Below are 15,851 nucleotides of genomic sequence, written 5' to 3' on the forward strand. Positions count from 1 at the left end.
AATGCAGGGAACGTTACAGCAAAAATAAAGATAATTTAAATGTTTCAAACGTTTACTTGCATTTGATGAAATGATATCACGCACCTCAACAGCTGCATGGGTGAAAACTACTACACCTCACGTGCTGCCAGGGCAAAAAGCCACTTTTAATCATTTTTGACTTATTTGACTAAAAGTGGGCTACAAATAGCCGGTCTGTCTACGAGCTAAATCGTGGCTACGCACAGGCTGCACGTAAAACATGTGAAAGAAATGAAACCTTGTAATCACTGTAGACCTTGCTTACATGATGGGATATCATACACCCTGCAAGTTATTTTGGCAAAAACGTCATGTAACCACATGTAAAGTTACTGTGGCTAGAAGTGGGTTCCTCATAGCCGGACTAAATCAGGTCTGTGCGTACGCACATGAAGAGGAGAGAAGGATGAAACGGTCTGACATGAAGAGGCCTGCTGCTGTGGAACAAAGACTTTCTGAAGAAACAAACAGCCGTTTGACTGATTGTCCCTGAAGTGGCAATAAAAAAACATCATTTAAGATCATTTGCGGCCACAAAAAGATCCAGATCCAGGATCAGAAACACAAACAGAGATTCTGTTATATAGATTGAAATGTAGTTTCTCAGGCAACATGTGATGCATTTTTTCCTTTCTAATTTCAAACCACTGTGCTAATACAGCCAGCTCAACACTGGCTGACAGGAACGCTGGACATAAAAGCAGGGACCAGGGAGTGCCCTTTGCAGTCTGGGTCCACCAAACCCGCACTCCAGGGTTACCAGCATTCATCTGTCAGCACTGTGACCAGTCCTCCCCATTCACGTGTCGTTCACGTGTCGTTCGCCAAAGAGTAAAATACAGAAGTATAGAATAGTATAGAATATACACACATTGTCACACACACACCTCTTTTAGTTAGACCTAAGGATGCACAGAGTCCTATTTATTAAGTGAACCCCGCCTTTCGCCCGATGTCAGCTGGGATTGGCTCCAGCCCCCCCACGACCCCGTACGCAGGATAAGCGGTTGACGATGGATGGACGGACTTTTACGTAAGTTTATTCTGTAGATAAATTTACATACACAGGCTGTTCATGCGCGTGAGTCTTCAGACCGTCTGTTGCAGCGAGAGAGAAACATCGTTCTTTGATATAGTGTGCCATCTGTTTTTGATGCTTTCGTGCGATTGTAGAGGATTGAATTGGGGCCATTTGTAGTGAACAGATGTAGGGACTTTGTATAAAAATTTGAGAACTCGAGCTACTAATTCAGTGAGTTATAGTTACTGAAGCAAAACCCGGTCTCCCCTACCTGGGTCGTCCCGTCTGTGTGGCCCCCTCCGGCCAGCGACGTCACTACTCAGAGTCACTGAGTTAGATTCAGAGGCTGCTTCCTTTTCTTCCTGCAGTCAGGACGCATTAATATCAATGAGCTTCACTGAGCGTTTACAGGCAGCTGTGGGCGTTTGGAGGGCCAGACATGGAGACACCTTTAGTGAGAATTCTATTATTTAAATATCACCTCCTGACCTCGACCAGACTGCAGCCAGGGACCATTTGTCTTTGTTTAGCAGCAAAGGGGTCTGGATCTGAGGAATCTGGATCTGAGGGGTCTGGATCTGAGGGGTCTGGGTCTGTGGGGTCTGGGTCTGTAGGGGTCTGGGTCTGGATCTGAGGGGTCTGGGTCTGTGGGGTCTGGGTCTGTAGGGGTCTGGGTCTGGATCTGAGGGGTCTGGGTCTGTGGGGTCTGGGTCTGTAGGGGTCTGGGTCTGGATCTGAGGGGTCTGGGTCTGTGGGGTCTGGGTCTGTAGGGGTCTGGGTCTGGATCTGAGGGGTCTGGGTCTGTGGGGTCTGGGTCTGTAGGGGTCTGGGTCTGGATGTGAGGTGGTCTGGGTCTGTGGGGTCTGGATCTGTGGGGTCTGTGTCTACCTAAATCCTACATTACCCATGAGCCTCAGCTGCTGTTGCCCTGGAGAAGAACAGAGTTGTGTTTTTAAAGGCCGTCAGTCTGAAGGTGTTCACTCGCTCAGAGCGTCAGAACCAGACTTCAGTTTGTTTTTGTTCCTTTCTCAGAGTGAACGAGGACAGGACACTGTGGTTCTGATGATATTCTCACAGACTCAAAGGATTAGCAGCGAGTCTCTGAACAGGATGTTTGTCCGCAGTCAGCTGACCGACTCCTCGTGCCTCCACTTCCCGATGACTCTGACTCCCAACTCTCAGGACACCACAGGCTCTGCAGCTGCGAACACGGCGTCTCTAATATGGAGACGTTTTTCTATGAAGTTCTGTATGGGACAGACTGAGGATGCCTGTTATCAGACTGAGGAAGATGAGGGGCGTGAGGATGATGAAGACGGCGTGCAGGGGGAGAAGCCTGCTGATTGGCTTGTTGTGTTGCAGGGAGGCGGGAGCTGAGCTCTGATTGGCTCTTTGATTTCTTCTTCAGAAACTCAGCAGACTTCAGGTACTCTACTGGTTCTACTGTTACCGTACTGATTCTGCTGTTACTCTACTGGTTCTACTGTTACCGTACTGGTTCTGCTGTTACCGTACTGATTCTGCTGTTACTCTACTGGTTCTACTGTTACCGTACTGGTTCTACTGTTACCGTACTGGTTCTACTGTTATGTTACTGTACCGGTTCTGCTGTTACCGTACTGGTTCTGCTGTTACTCTACTGGTTCTACTGTTACTCTACTGGTTCTGCTGTTACTGTACTGGTTCTGCTGTTATGTTACTGTACCGGTTCTGCTGTTACCGTACTGGTTCTGCTGTTACTCTACTGGTTCTACTGTTACCGTACTGGTTCTGCTGTTACTCTACTGGTTCTGCTGTTACTCTACTGGTTCTACTGTTATGTTACTGTACCGGTTCTGCTGTTACCGTACTGGTTCTGCTGTTACTCTACTGGTTCTACTGTTACTCTACTGGTTCTGCTGTTACTGTACTGGTTCTGCTGTTACTGTACTGGTTCTGCTGTTACCGTACTGGTTCTGGTGTTACCGTACTGGTTCTGCTGTTACTCTACTGGTTCTACTGTTACTCTACTGGTTCTGCTGTTATGTTACTGTACTGGTTCTGCTGTTACCGTACTGGTTCTGTTGTTACTCTACTGGTTCTACTGTTACCGTACTGTTTCTACTGTTACTCTACTGGTTCTGCTGTTACCGTACTGTTTCTACTGTTACTCTACTGGTTCTGCTGTTACCATACTGGTTCAGCTGTTACTCTACTGGTTCTACTGTTACTGTACTGGTTCAGCTGTTACTCTACTCGTTCTACTGTTACTATACTGGTTCTGCTGTTACTCTACTCGTTCTACTGTTACTCTACTGGTTCTGCTGTTACTCTACTGGTTCTGCTGTTACCCTACTGGTTCTGTTGGTACTCTACTGGTTCTACTGTTACTCTACTGGTTCTGCTGTTACGTTACTCTACTGGTTCTGCTGTTACTGTACTGGTTCTACTATTACTTTACTGGTTCTGCTGTTACCGTACTGGTTCTGCTGTTACCGTACTGGTTCTACTGTTATTCTACTGGTTCTGCTGTTACTCTACTGGTTCTACTGTTACCGTACTGGTTCTACTGTTACTCTACTGGTTCTGCTGTTACCGTACTGGTTCTACTATTACTTTACTGGTTCTGCTGTTACCGTACTGGTTCTGCTGTTACCGTACTGGTTCTACTGTTACTCTACTGGTTCTGCTGTTACTCTACTGGTTCTACTGTTACCGTACTGGTTCTACTGTTACTCTACTGGTTCTGCTGTTACCGTACTGGTTCTGCTGTTACCATACTGGTTCTGCTGTTACCATACTGGTTCTACTGTTACTGTACTGGTTCAGCTGTTACTCTACTCGTTCTACTGTTTCTATACTGGTTCTGCTGTTACGTTACTGTACTGGTTCTGCTGTTACTATACTGGTTCTGCTGTTACTCTACTGGTTCTACTGTTACCCTACTGGTTCTGCTATTACTCTACTGGTTCTACTGTTACTCTACTGGTTCTGCTGTTACGTTACTCTACTGGTTCTGCTGTTACCGTACTGGTTCTGCTGTTACTCTACTGGTTCTACTGTTACTGTACTGGTTCTGCTGTTACTTTACTGGTTCTACTGTTACCGTACTGGTTCTGCTGTTACCGTACTGGTTCTACTGTTACTCTACTGGTTCTGCTCTTACCGTACTGGTTCTGCTGTTACCATACTGGTTCTGCTGTTACCGTACTGGTTCTACTGTTACTGTACTGGTTCAGCTGTTACTCTACTGGTTCTGCTGTTACCCTACTGGTTCTGCTGTTACTCTACTGGTTCTACTGTTACTCTACTGGTTCTGCTGTTACTCTACTGGTTCTGCTGTTACGTTACTCTACTGGTTCTGCTGTTACCGTACTGGTTCTACTATTACCCTACTGGTTCTGCTGTTACCGTACTGGTTCTGCTGTTACCGTACTGGTTCTACTGTTACTCTACTGGTTCTACTGTTACCCTACTGGTTCTGCTGTTACTCTACTGGTTCTGCTCTTACCGTACTGGTTCTGCTGTTACCATACTGGTTCTGCTGTTACTCTACTGGTTCTACTGTTACTGTACTGGTTCAGCTGTTACTGTACTCGTTCTACTGTGTCTATACTGGTTCTGCTGTTACGTTACTGTACCGGTTCAGCTGTTACTATACTGGTTCTGCTGTTACTCTACTGGTTCTACTGTTACCCTACTGGTTCTGCTGTTACTCTACTGGTTCTACTGTTACTCTACTGGTTCTGCTGTTACGTTACTCTACTGGTTCTGCTGTTACCGTACTGGTTCTACTGTTACCCTACTGGTTCTGCTGTTACTCTACTGGTTCTGCTGTTACTCTACTGGTTCTGCTGTGGTTCTGCTGTTACTCTACTGGTTCTACTGTTACTCTACTCTACTGGTTCTGCTGTTACCCTACTGGTTCTGCTGTTACTCTACTGGTTCTACTGTTACTCTACTGGTTCTGCTGTTACGTTACTGTACTGGTTCAGCTGTTACTATACTGGTTCTGCTTTTACTCTACTGGTTCTACTGTTACCGTACTGGTTCTACTGTTACTCTACTGGTTCTGCTGTTACCATACTGGTTCTGCTGTTACTCTACTGGTTCTACTGTTACTGTACTGGTTCAGCTGTTACTCTACTCGTTCTACTGTTTCTATACTGGTTCTGCTGTTACGTTACTGTACTGGTTCTGCTGTTACTATACTGGTTCTGCTGTTACTCTACTGGTTCTACTGTTACCCTACTGGTTCTGCTATTACTCTACTGGTTCTACTGTTACTCTACTGGTTCTGCTGTTACGTTACTCTACTGGTTCTGCTGTTACCGTACTGGTTCTACTGTTACCCTACTGGTTCTACTGTTACTCTACTGGTTCTGCTGTTACTCTACTCGTTCTGCTGTTACCGTACTGGTTCTGCTGTTACTCTACTGGTTCTACTGTTACTGTACTGGTTCTGCTGTTACTTTACTGGTTCTACTGTTACCGTACTGGTTCTGCTGTTACCGTACTGGTTCTACTGTTACTCTACTGGTTCTGCTCTTACCGTACTGGTTCTGCTGTTACCGTACTGGTTCTGCTGTTACCGTACTGGTTCTACTGTTACTGTACTGGTTCAGCTGTTACTCTACTCGTTCTACTGTTTCTATACTGGTTCTGCTGTTACCCTACTGGTTCTGCTGTTACTCTACTGGTTCTACTGTTACTCTACTGGTTCTGCTGTTACGTTACTCTACTGGTTCTGCTGTTACCGTACTGGTTCTGCTGTTACCGTACTGGTTCTACTATTACCCTACTGGTTCTACTATTACCCTACTGGTTCTGCTGTTACTCTACTGGTTCTGCTGTTACTCTACTCGTTCTGCTGTTACCGTACTGGTTCTGCTGTTACTGTACTGGTTCTGCTGTTACTGTACTGGTTCTACTGTTTCTTTACTGGTTCTACTGTTACCGTACTGGTTCTGCTGTTACCATACTGGTTCTGCTGTCACTCTACTGGTTCTACTGTTACTGTACTGGTTCAGCTGTTACTCTACTCGTTCTACTGTTTCTATACTGGTTCTGCTGTTACGTTACTGTACTGGTTCTGCTGTTACCCTACTGGTTCTGCTGTTACCCTACTGGTTCTGCTGTTACCGTACTGGTTCTACTGTTACTCTACTGGTTCTGCTGTTACCGTACTGGTTCTGCTGTTACCGTACTGGTTCTACTGTTACTCTACTGGTTCTACTGTTACCCTACTGGTTCTGCTGTTACTCTACTGGTTCTGCTCTTACCGTACTGGTTCTGCTGTTACCATACTGGTTCTGCTGTTACTCTACTGGTTCTACTGTTACTGTACTGGTTCAGCTGTTACTGTACTCGTTCTACTGTGTCTATACTGGTTCTGCTGTTACGTTACTGTACCGGTTCAGCTGTTACTATACTGGTTCTGCTGTTACTCTACTGGTTCTACTGTTACCCTACTGGTTCTGCTGTTACTCTACTGGTTCTACTGTTACTCTACTGGTTCTGCTGTTACGTTACTCTACTGGTTCTGCTGTTACCGTACTGGTTCTACTGTTACCCTACTGGTTCTGCTGTTACTCTACTGGTTCTGCTGTTACTCTACTGGTTCTGCTGTGGTTCTGCTGTTACTCTACTGGTTCTACTGTTACTCTACTCTACTGGTTCTGCTGTTACCCTACTGGTTCTGCTGTTACTCTACTGGTTCTACTGTTACTCTACTGGTTCTGCTGTTACGTTACTGTACTGGTTCAGCTGTTACTATACTGGTTCTGCTGTTACTCTACTGGTTCTACTGTTACCCTACTGGTTCTGCTGTTACTCTACTGGTTCTACTGTTACTCTACTGGTTCTGCTGTTACGTTACTCTACTGGTTCTGCTGTTACCGTACTGGTTCTACTGTTACCCTACTGGTTCTGCTGTTACTCTACTGGTTCTGCTGTTACTCTACTGGTTCTGCTGTGGTTCTGCTGTTACTCTACTGGTTCTACTGTTACTGTACTCTACTGGTTCTGCTGTTACCCTACTGGTTCTGCTGTTACTCTACTGGTTCTACTGTTACTCTACTGGTTCTGCTGTTACGTTACTGTACTGGTTCAGCTGTTACTATACTGGTTCTGCTGTTACTCTACTGGTTCTACTGTTACCCTACTGGTTCTGCTGTTACTCTACTGGTTCTGCTGTTACTCTACTCGTTCTGCTGTTACCGTACTGGTTCTGCTGTTACTGTACTGGTTCTGCTGTTACCGTACTGGTTCTGCTGTTACCGTACTGGTTCTACTGTTACTCTACTGGTTCTGCTCTTACCGTACTGGTTCTGCTGTTACCATACTGGTTCTGCTGTCACTCTACTGGTTCTACTGTTACTGTACTGGTTCAGCTGTTACTCTACTCGTTCTACTGTTTCTATACTGGTTCTGCTGTTACGTTACTGTACTGGTTCAGCTGTTACTATACTGGTTCTGCTGTTACTCTACTGGTTCTGCTGTTACCGTACTGGTTCTGCTGTTACTGTACTGGTTCTGCTGTTACTCTACTGGTTCTACTGTTACCCTACTGGTTCTGCTGTTACTCTACTGGTTCTACTGTTACTCTACTGGTTCTGCTGTTACGTTACTCTACTGGTTCTGCTGTTACCGTACTGGTTCTACTTTTACCCTACTGGTTCTGCTGTTACTCTACTGGTTCTGCTGTTACTCTACTGGTTCTGCTGTGGTTCTGCTGTTACTCTACTGGTTCTACTGTTACTCTACTCTACTGGTTCTGCTGTTACCCTACTGGTTCTGCTGTTACTCTACTGGTTCTACTGTTACTCTACTGGTTCTGCTGTTACGTTACTGTACTGGTTCAGCTGTTACTATACTGGTTCTGCTGTTACTCTACTGGTTCTACTGTTACCCTACTGGTTCTGCTGTTACTCTACTGGTTCTACTGTTACTCTACTGGTTCTGCTGTTACGTTACTCTACTGGTTCTGCTCTTACCGTACTGGTTCTGCTGTTACCATACTGGTTCTGCTGTTACTCTACTGGTTCTACTGTTACTGTACTGGTTCAGCTGTTACTGTACTCGTTCTACTGTGTCTATACTGGTTCTGCTGTTACGTTACTGTACCGGTTCAGCTGTTACTATACTGGTTCTGCTGTTACTCTACTGGTTCTACTGTTACCCTACTGGTTCTGCTGTTACTCTACTGGTTCTACTGTTACTCTACTGGTTCTGCTGTTACGTTACTCTACTGGTTCTGCTGTTACCGTACTGGTTCTACTGTTACCCTACTGGTTCTGCTGTTACTCTACTGGTTCTGCTGTTACTCTACTGGTTCTGCTGTGGTTCTGCTGTTACTCTACTGGTTCTACTGTTACTCTACTCTACTGGTTCTGCTGTTACCCTACTGGTTCTGCTGTTACTCTACTGGTTCTACTGTTACTCTACTGGTTCTGCTGTTACGTTACTGTACTGGTTCAGCTGTTACTATACTGGTTCTGCTTTTACTCTACTGGTTCTACTGTTACCGTACTGGTTCTACTGTTACTCTACTGGTTCTGCTGTTACCATACTGGTTCTGCTGTTACTCTACTGGTTCTACTGTTACTCTACTGGTTCAGCTGTTACTCTACTCGTTCTACTGTTTCTATACTGGTTCTGCTGTTACGTTACTGTACTGGTTCTGCTGTTACTATACTGGTTCTGCTGTTACTCTACTGGTTCTACTGTTACCCTACTGGTTCTGCTATTACTCTACTGGTTCTACTGTTACTCTACTGGTTCTGCTGTTACGTTACTCTACTGGTTCTGCTGTTACCGTACTGGTTCTACTGTTACCCTACTGGTTCTACTGTTACTCTACTGGTTCTGCTGTTACTCTACTCGTTCTGCTGTTACCGTACTGGTTCTGCTGTTACTCTACTGGTTCTACTGTTACTGTACTGGTTCTGCTGTTACTTTACTGGTTCTACTGTTACCGTACTGGTTCTGCTGTTACCGTACTGGTTCTACTGTTACTCTACTGGTTCTGCTCTTACCGTACTGGTTCTGCTGTTACCGTACTGGTTCTGCTGTTACCGTACTGGTTCTACTGTTACTGTACTGGTTCAGCTGTTACTCTACTCGTTCTACTGTTTCTATACTGGTTCTGCTGTTACCCTACTGGTTCTGCTGTTACTCTACTGGTTCTACTGTTACTCTACTGGTTCTGCTGTTACGTTACTCTACTGGTTCTGCTGTTACCGTACTGGTTCTGCTGTTACCGTACTGGTTCTACTATTACCCTACTGGTTCTACTATTACCCTACTGGTTCTGCTGTTACTCTACTGGTTCTGCTGTTACTCTACTCGTTCTGCTGTTACCGTACTGGTTCTGCTGTTACTGTACTGGTTCTGCTGTTACTGTACTGGTTCTACTGTTACTTTACTGGTTCTACTGTTACCGTACTGGTTCTGCTGTTACCATACTGGTTCTGCTGTCACTCTACTGGTTCTACTGTTACTGTACTGGTTCAGCTGTTACTCTACTCGTTCTACTGTTTCTATACTGGTTCTGCTGTTACGTTACTGTACTGGTTCTGCTGTTACCCTACTGGTTCTGCTGTTACCCTACTGGTTCTGCTGTTACCGTACTGGTTCTACTGTTACTCTACTGGTTCTGCTGTTACCGTACTGGTTCTGCTGTTACCGTACTGGTTCTACTGTTACTCTACTGGTTCTACTGTTACCCTACTGGTTCTGCTGTTACTCTACTGGTTCTGCTCTTACCGTACTGGTTCTGCTGTTACCATACTGGTTCTGCTGTTACTCTACTGGTTCTACTGTTACTGTACTGGTTCAGCTGTTACTGTACTCGTTCTACTGTTCTATACTGGTTCTGCTGTTACGTTACTGTACCGGTTCAGCTGTTACTATACTGGTTCTGCTGTTACTCTACTGGTTCTACTGTTACCTACTGGTTCTGCTGTTACTCTACTGGTTCTACTGTTACTCTACTGGTTCTGCTGTTACGTTACTCTACTGGTTCTGCTGTTACCGTACTGGTTCTACTGTTACCCTACTGGTTCTGCTGTTACTCTACTGGTTCTGCTGTTACTCTACTGGTTCTGCTGTGGGTTCTGCTGTTACTCTACTGGTTCTACTGTTACTCTACTCTACTGGTTCTGCTGTTACCCTACTGGTTCTGCTGTTACTCTACTGGTTCTACTGTTACTCTACTGGTTCTGCTGTTACGTTACTGTACTGGTTCAGCTGTTACTATACTGGTTCTGCTGTTACTCTACTGGTTCTACTGTTACCCTACTGGTTCTGCTGTTACTCTACTGGTTCTACTGTTACTCTACTGGTTCTGCTGTTACGTTACTCTACTAGTTCTGCTGTTACCGTACTGGTTCTACTGTTACCCTACTGGTTCTGCTGTTACTCTACTGGTTCTGCTGTTACTCTACTGGTTCTGCTGTGGTTCTGCTGTTACTCTACTGGTTCTACTGTTACTGTACTCTACTGGTTCTGCTGTTACCCTACTGGTTCTGCTGTTACTCTACTGGTTCTACTGTTACTCTACTGGTTCTGCTGTTACGTTACTGTACTGGTTCAGCTGTTACTATACTGGTTCTGCTGTTACTCTACTGGTTCTACTGTTACCCTACTGGTTCTGCTGTTACTCTACTGGTTCTGCTGTTACTCTACTCGTTCTGCTGTTACCGTACTGGTTCTGCTGTTACTGTACTGGTTCTGCTGTTACTGTACTGGTTCTACTGTTACCGTACTGGTTCTGCTGTTACCGTACTGGTTCTACTGTTACTCTACTGGTTCTGCTCTTACCGTACTGGTTCTGCTGTTACCATACTGGTTCTGCTGTCACTCTACTGGTTCTACTGTTACTGTACTGGTTCAGCTGTTACTCTACTCGTTCTACTGTTTCTATACTGGTTCTGCTGTTACGTTACTGTACTGGTTCAGCTGTTACTATACTGGTTCTGCTGTTACTCTACTGGTTCTGCTGTTACCGTACTGGTTCTGCTGTTACTGTACTGGTTCTGCTGTTACTCTACTGGTTCTACTGTTACCCTACTGGTTCTGCTGTTACTCTACTGGTTCTACTGTTACTCTACTGGTTCTGCTGTTACGTTACTCTACTGGTTCTGCTGTTACCGTACTGGTTCTACTTTTACCCTACTGGTTCTGCTGTTACTCTACTGGTTCTGCTGTTACTCTACTGGTTCTGCTGTGGTTCTGCTGTTACTCTACTGGTTCTACTGTTACTCTACTCTACTGGTTCTGCTGTTACCCTACTGGTTCTGCTGTTACTCTACTGGTTCTACTGTTACTCTACTGGTTCTGCTGTTACGTTACTGTACTGGTTCAGCTGTTACTATACTGGTTCTGCTCTTACTCTACTGGTTCTACTGTTACCCTACTGGTTCTGCTGTTACTCTACTGGTTCTACTGTTACTCTACTGGTTCTGCTGTTACGTTACTCTACTGGTTCTGCTGTTACCGTACTGGTTCTACTGTTACCCTACTGGTTCTGCTGTTACTCTACTGGTTCTACTGTTACCCTACTGGTTCTGCTGTGGTTCTGCTGTTACTCTACTGGTTCTACTGTTACTCTACTCTACTGGTTCTACTGTTACCCTACTGGTTCTGCTGTTACTCTACTGGTTCTGCTGTTACTCTACTGGTTCTACTGTTACTCTACTGGTTCTACTGTTACTCTACTGGTTCTGCTGTTACCATACTGGTTCTACTGTTACCCTGCTGGTTCTGCTGTTATACTACTGGTTCTACTGTTACCCTGCTGGTTCTGCTGTTACTCTACTGGTTCTGCTGTTACTCTACTGGTTTTAATGTTACTGTACTGGTTCTGCTGTTACTCTACTGGTTCTACTGTTACTCTACTGGTTTTAATGTTACTCTACTGGTTCTACTGTTACTCTACTGGTTCTACTGTTACTCTACTGGTTTTAATGTTACTCTACTGGTTCTACTGTTACTCTACTGGTTCTACTGTTACTCTACTGGTTCTGCTGTTACGTTACTCTACTGGTTCTGCTGTTACCGTACTGGTTCTACTGTTACCCTGCTGGTTCTGCTGTTATACTACTGGTTCTACTGTTACCCTGCTGGTTCTGCTGTTACTCTACTGGTTCTGCTGTTACTCTACTGGTTCTACTGTTACTCTACTGGTTTTAATGTTACTGTACTGGTTCTGCTGTTACTGTACTGGTTCTACGGTTACCCTGCTTGTTCTACTGTTACCTTACTTGTACTACTGTTACTCCACTGGTTCTACTTGTTCATCTTATTTAGATCATATTTAATCTCCTTGTTTGAGTTTCTTTGGTTTATTTTTGCATCTTTTTCTAATCACTTCCTCCCTCCCTCGCTTCCTTCCATCTTTATTCTCTTCTTCACATCAGCTGTTTCTTCTTCTTCTTCTCTCTTTCCGTCATCACTTTTCACTTCCTCTTGTCTTCTGTCTTTTTCCCCGCCTGTTGCTTCTTCTTGCTTTTTTTGATCCAGTCTTTTCGTCTCTTTTCCTTTTTGTCTTCTCATTCTATGATCGTCCTCCTCCTCTCTGACAGCAGTCTTTCTTCTTCTCTGACAGGAGGTCTCACTCTGTCATCATCATGGCCAACTGGACTGACTGTCTGAACTTTGCTGTCTCCATCGCCAAACAGGCCAGTGAGGTAAGAGACACACGGACCAGTCACTGAGCCAGAGGTCAGACATCGACCAATCGGAGAAGTAGATGATGATGTCACTGTCCAGTTGTGAAGGAAGAAGAATCTGTAGTAATTATGTTGGAACAGTTTAAATGTTAGAGGTGCCGACCAATAGCAGCGCAACAGGAGATGTGTCCGTCCAATTCATTAGCATGTAGCTGCAGTACCGGAGGCTGCAGTTTCAGGAACGCAATCCTGGGACCGGAACAGCATTTCTAGGACCCTTGTTTACTTTCATACGCCCAGCTAGCCAATGACCCCTCACCACAACCATCACCAAGTGTGGGCCTAAACTTAAGTTACTGACTATATGCAAGTCGACCGGCAGGCAGGGTTAACCTCCTTCGTGTTGCTGTGCATTACCACCACCGCTCCACTAGATGGCGCTGTCGCAGAAGAACTGCGGTCCCAGGATTGCGGGGGTCCTGAATCTGCAGCCTCTGGTACTACAGCTACATAATGTTGGTCCAATCAGCTGCAGGCGAGTTCCTGATGGTGAGTTCAGGTTCAGTTCACAGTTTTGTAACGTTCAGCTTCGATGAACGCGCAGAGGAACGTGAGGTTTTTGTGTTTGAGCGGCTGACCTTCACCTGCACTCAGGTACGCACACGCCTGAAACACACTGAAACACACACAGGTGTGCTCAGGCGAGCGTCCTGCTGCATGTTTTTCTTTTCTTTTGTGTTTTAATCACCTGAGTTTAGAAAGGAGTACTTCCTCTACTCCATGTAAACAACTAAGTAACTATCTAGATACTACTGATACTGTTGATGATATCACCTCATACTACTACTGAGAACCTCGTGTTTTTCAGACGGTCCTGTCGGCGTTTCAGCAGCAGAAAGACGTGAAGCTAAAAAGTTCTCCGGCTGATCTGGTGACAGAAACTGACAGGTTCTACTTTTATTCTACTGTAAGAACAAATATCCACAACACAGGTTCTACTTTTATTCTACTGCAGAACAAATATCCACAACACAGGTTCTACTTTTATTCTACTGCAGAACAAATATCCACAACACAGGTTCTACTTTTATTCTACTGCAGAACAAATATCCACAACAAAGGTTCCAATAGTGTTTATTAGTACAATTTCCATAAATGATAAAGCTGGCAGTCCAAAAGACAAAATAACTCCATCATCCAGAAGGCAAAAGAAAAGCAGTAATCCAAGAAGGGAAAGAACCACAATCATCCAAAAAGTGGCTGTGAAAACACACTGAGACGTCAACGAAAAGACGAACGACAACGACCGATTAAAAGATAGAGACTTAAATACACAAAGGGACAAAGTTGTGACCTCTTTAACATGTCATTTGCATGTTTCCTGTACGTTCCCGTTTCCGCGCGTTGTGACCTGTTTAATGTGTCGTATGAGTGTTTCCTGTACGTTACGGTATCCGCACGTTGTGACCAGTTTAACGTGTCGTTTGCGTGTTTCCTGTACGTTCCCGTTTCCGCGCGTTGTGACCTGTTTAATGTGTCGTATGAGTGTTTCCTGTACGTTACGGTATCCGCACGTTGTGACCAGTTTAACGTGTCGTTTGCGTGTTTCCTGTACGTTCCCGTTTCCGCGCGTTGTGACCTGTTTAATGTGTCGTATGAGTGTTTCCTGTACGTTATGGTATCCGTGCTTTGTGACCTGTTTAACGTGTCGTTTGCGTGTTTCCTGTACGTTCCCGTATCCGCGCGTTCTGACCTCTTTAACGTGTCGTTTGCGTGTTTCCTGTACGTTCCCCTATTCGCGCGTTCTGACCTCTTTAACGTGTCCTTTGCGTGTTTCCTGTACGTTCCCCTATTCGCGCGTTCTGACCTCTTTAACGTGTCGTTTGCGTGTTTCCTGTACGTTCCCCTATTCGCGCGTTCTGACCTCTTTAACGTGTCCTTTGCGTGTTTCCTGTACGTTCCCCTATTCGCGCGTTCTGACCTCTTTAACGTGTCCTTTGCGTGTTTCCTGTACGTTCCCCTATTCGCGCGTTCTGACCTCTTTAACGTGTCCTTTGCGTGTTTCCTGTACGTTCCCCTATTCGCGCGTTCTGACCTCTTTAACGTGTCCTTTGCGTGTTTCCTGTACGTTCCCCTATTCGCGCGTTCTGACCTCTTTAACGTGTCCTTTGCGTGTTTCCTGTACGTTCCCCTATTCGCGCGTTCTGACCTCTTTAACGTGTCGTTTGCGTGTTTCCTGTACGTTCCCCTATTCGCGCGTTCTGACCTCTTTAACGTGTCCTTTGCGTGTTTCCTGTACGTTACGGTATCCGTGCGTTATGACCTCTTTAACGTGTCGTTTGCGTGTTTCCTGTACGTTACCGTATCCGTGCGTTGGGGACGGCAGCAGTCGACATGTGTCAGGTGGCGATGGGTGGAGTCGACGTGTACTATCACATCGGGATGCACTGCTGGGACATCGCCGCCTCTGCCGTCATCGTCCAGGAGGCTGGAGGCGTTGTCATGGATACAGATGGTCTGTGCCTGTGATGTCATATCTTACCTGCGTGTACCTGGGGACATGTCCTCCTCTCATTGGTCCATGTGTCTCCTCAGGCTCAGAGTTCGACATGATGTCCAGGAGAGTAATCGCTGCCAGCTCTTTTGCCGTGGCAAATCGTATCGCTCAGGTCATTCATACATTTCCCTGTCGCCGTGACGACGATGACCCCTGCGCACCTGTGTGTGGAGAGACAGGTGTGAACGGAGAGAGGGTGAACTGACAGGAAGTGTGACGGATGTGTTTCTGCAGAGAAGCTGACACACAACAAGGAGACGATGAAGCTCTGAGATCTGCAGAAACAACTGCTGCAGAGCGTCATCGCTTTAACAGTCTCAGAATGAGGAACAATGACCCCTTCTTTCCCATGTTGTTATCGTTATTATTATTATTATTATTATTATTACAATATTTGGAAGTTTTAAAGTTTCTTTTAAGGTCATTATAGCTTATTCCAGGAAGAGGTTGTTGGAAAGTTGGAAACTTTGCAGATTTACATAAGATATCAGACGTGATATTATTTATTATTATAATGAAATAATAATAATTAATATTATTAGTAAAAACTATACTATACTACTATTTTTATGATAATAGTGTGTGTGTGTGTGGGGGGGGG

General features: G+C 45.2%; 1 protein-coding gene across 1 annotated transcript; it reads left to right on the forward strand.

Annotated features, from left to right (window-relative positions):
• Positions 1-1,871: 1,871 nt before the first annotated feature.
• LOC119902763 lies at positions 1,872-15,845 on the forward strand. The gene is made up of 2 exons (XM_038719121.1): positions 1,872-2,468; positions 12,630-15,845. Exon 2 carries the CDS (start codon positions 14,057-14,059, stop codon positions 15,389-15,391), a length of 1,335 nt encoding a protein of 444 aa, XP_038575049.1. The 5' UTR covers positions 1,872-2,468; positions 12,630-14,056; the 3' UTR covers positions 15,392-15,845.
• Positions 15,846-15,851: the final 6 nt, after the last annotated feature.

This window comes from Micropterus salmoides, unplaced genomic scaffold (genome assembly GCF_014851395.1).
Source record: "Micropterus salmoides isolate LMB-PRFRI ecotype aquatic unplaced genomic scaffold, ASM1485139v1 Ms_hic_scaffold_14, whole genome shotgun sequence".
NCBI classification, from domain to species: domain Eukaryota; kingdom Metazoa; phylum Chordata; class Actinopteri; order Centrarchiformes; family Centrarchidae; genus Micropterus; species Micropterus salmoides.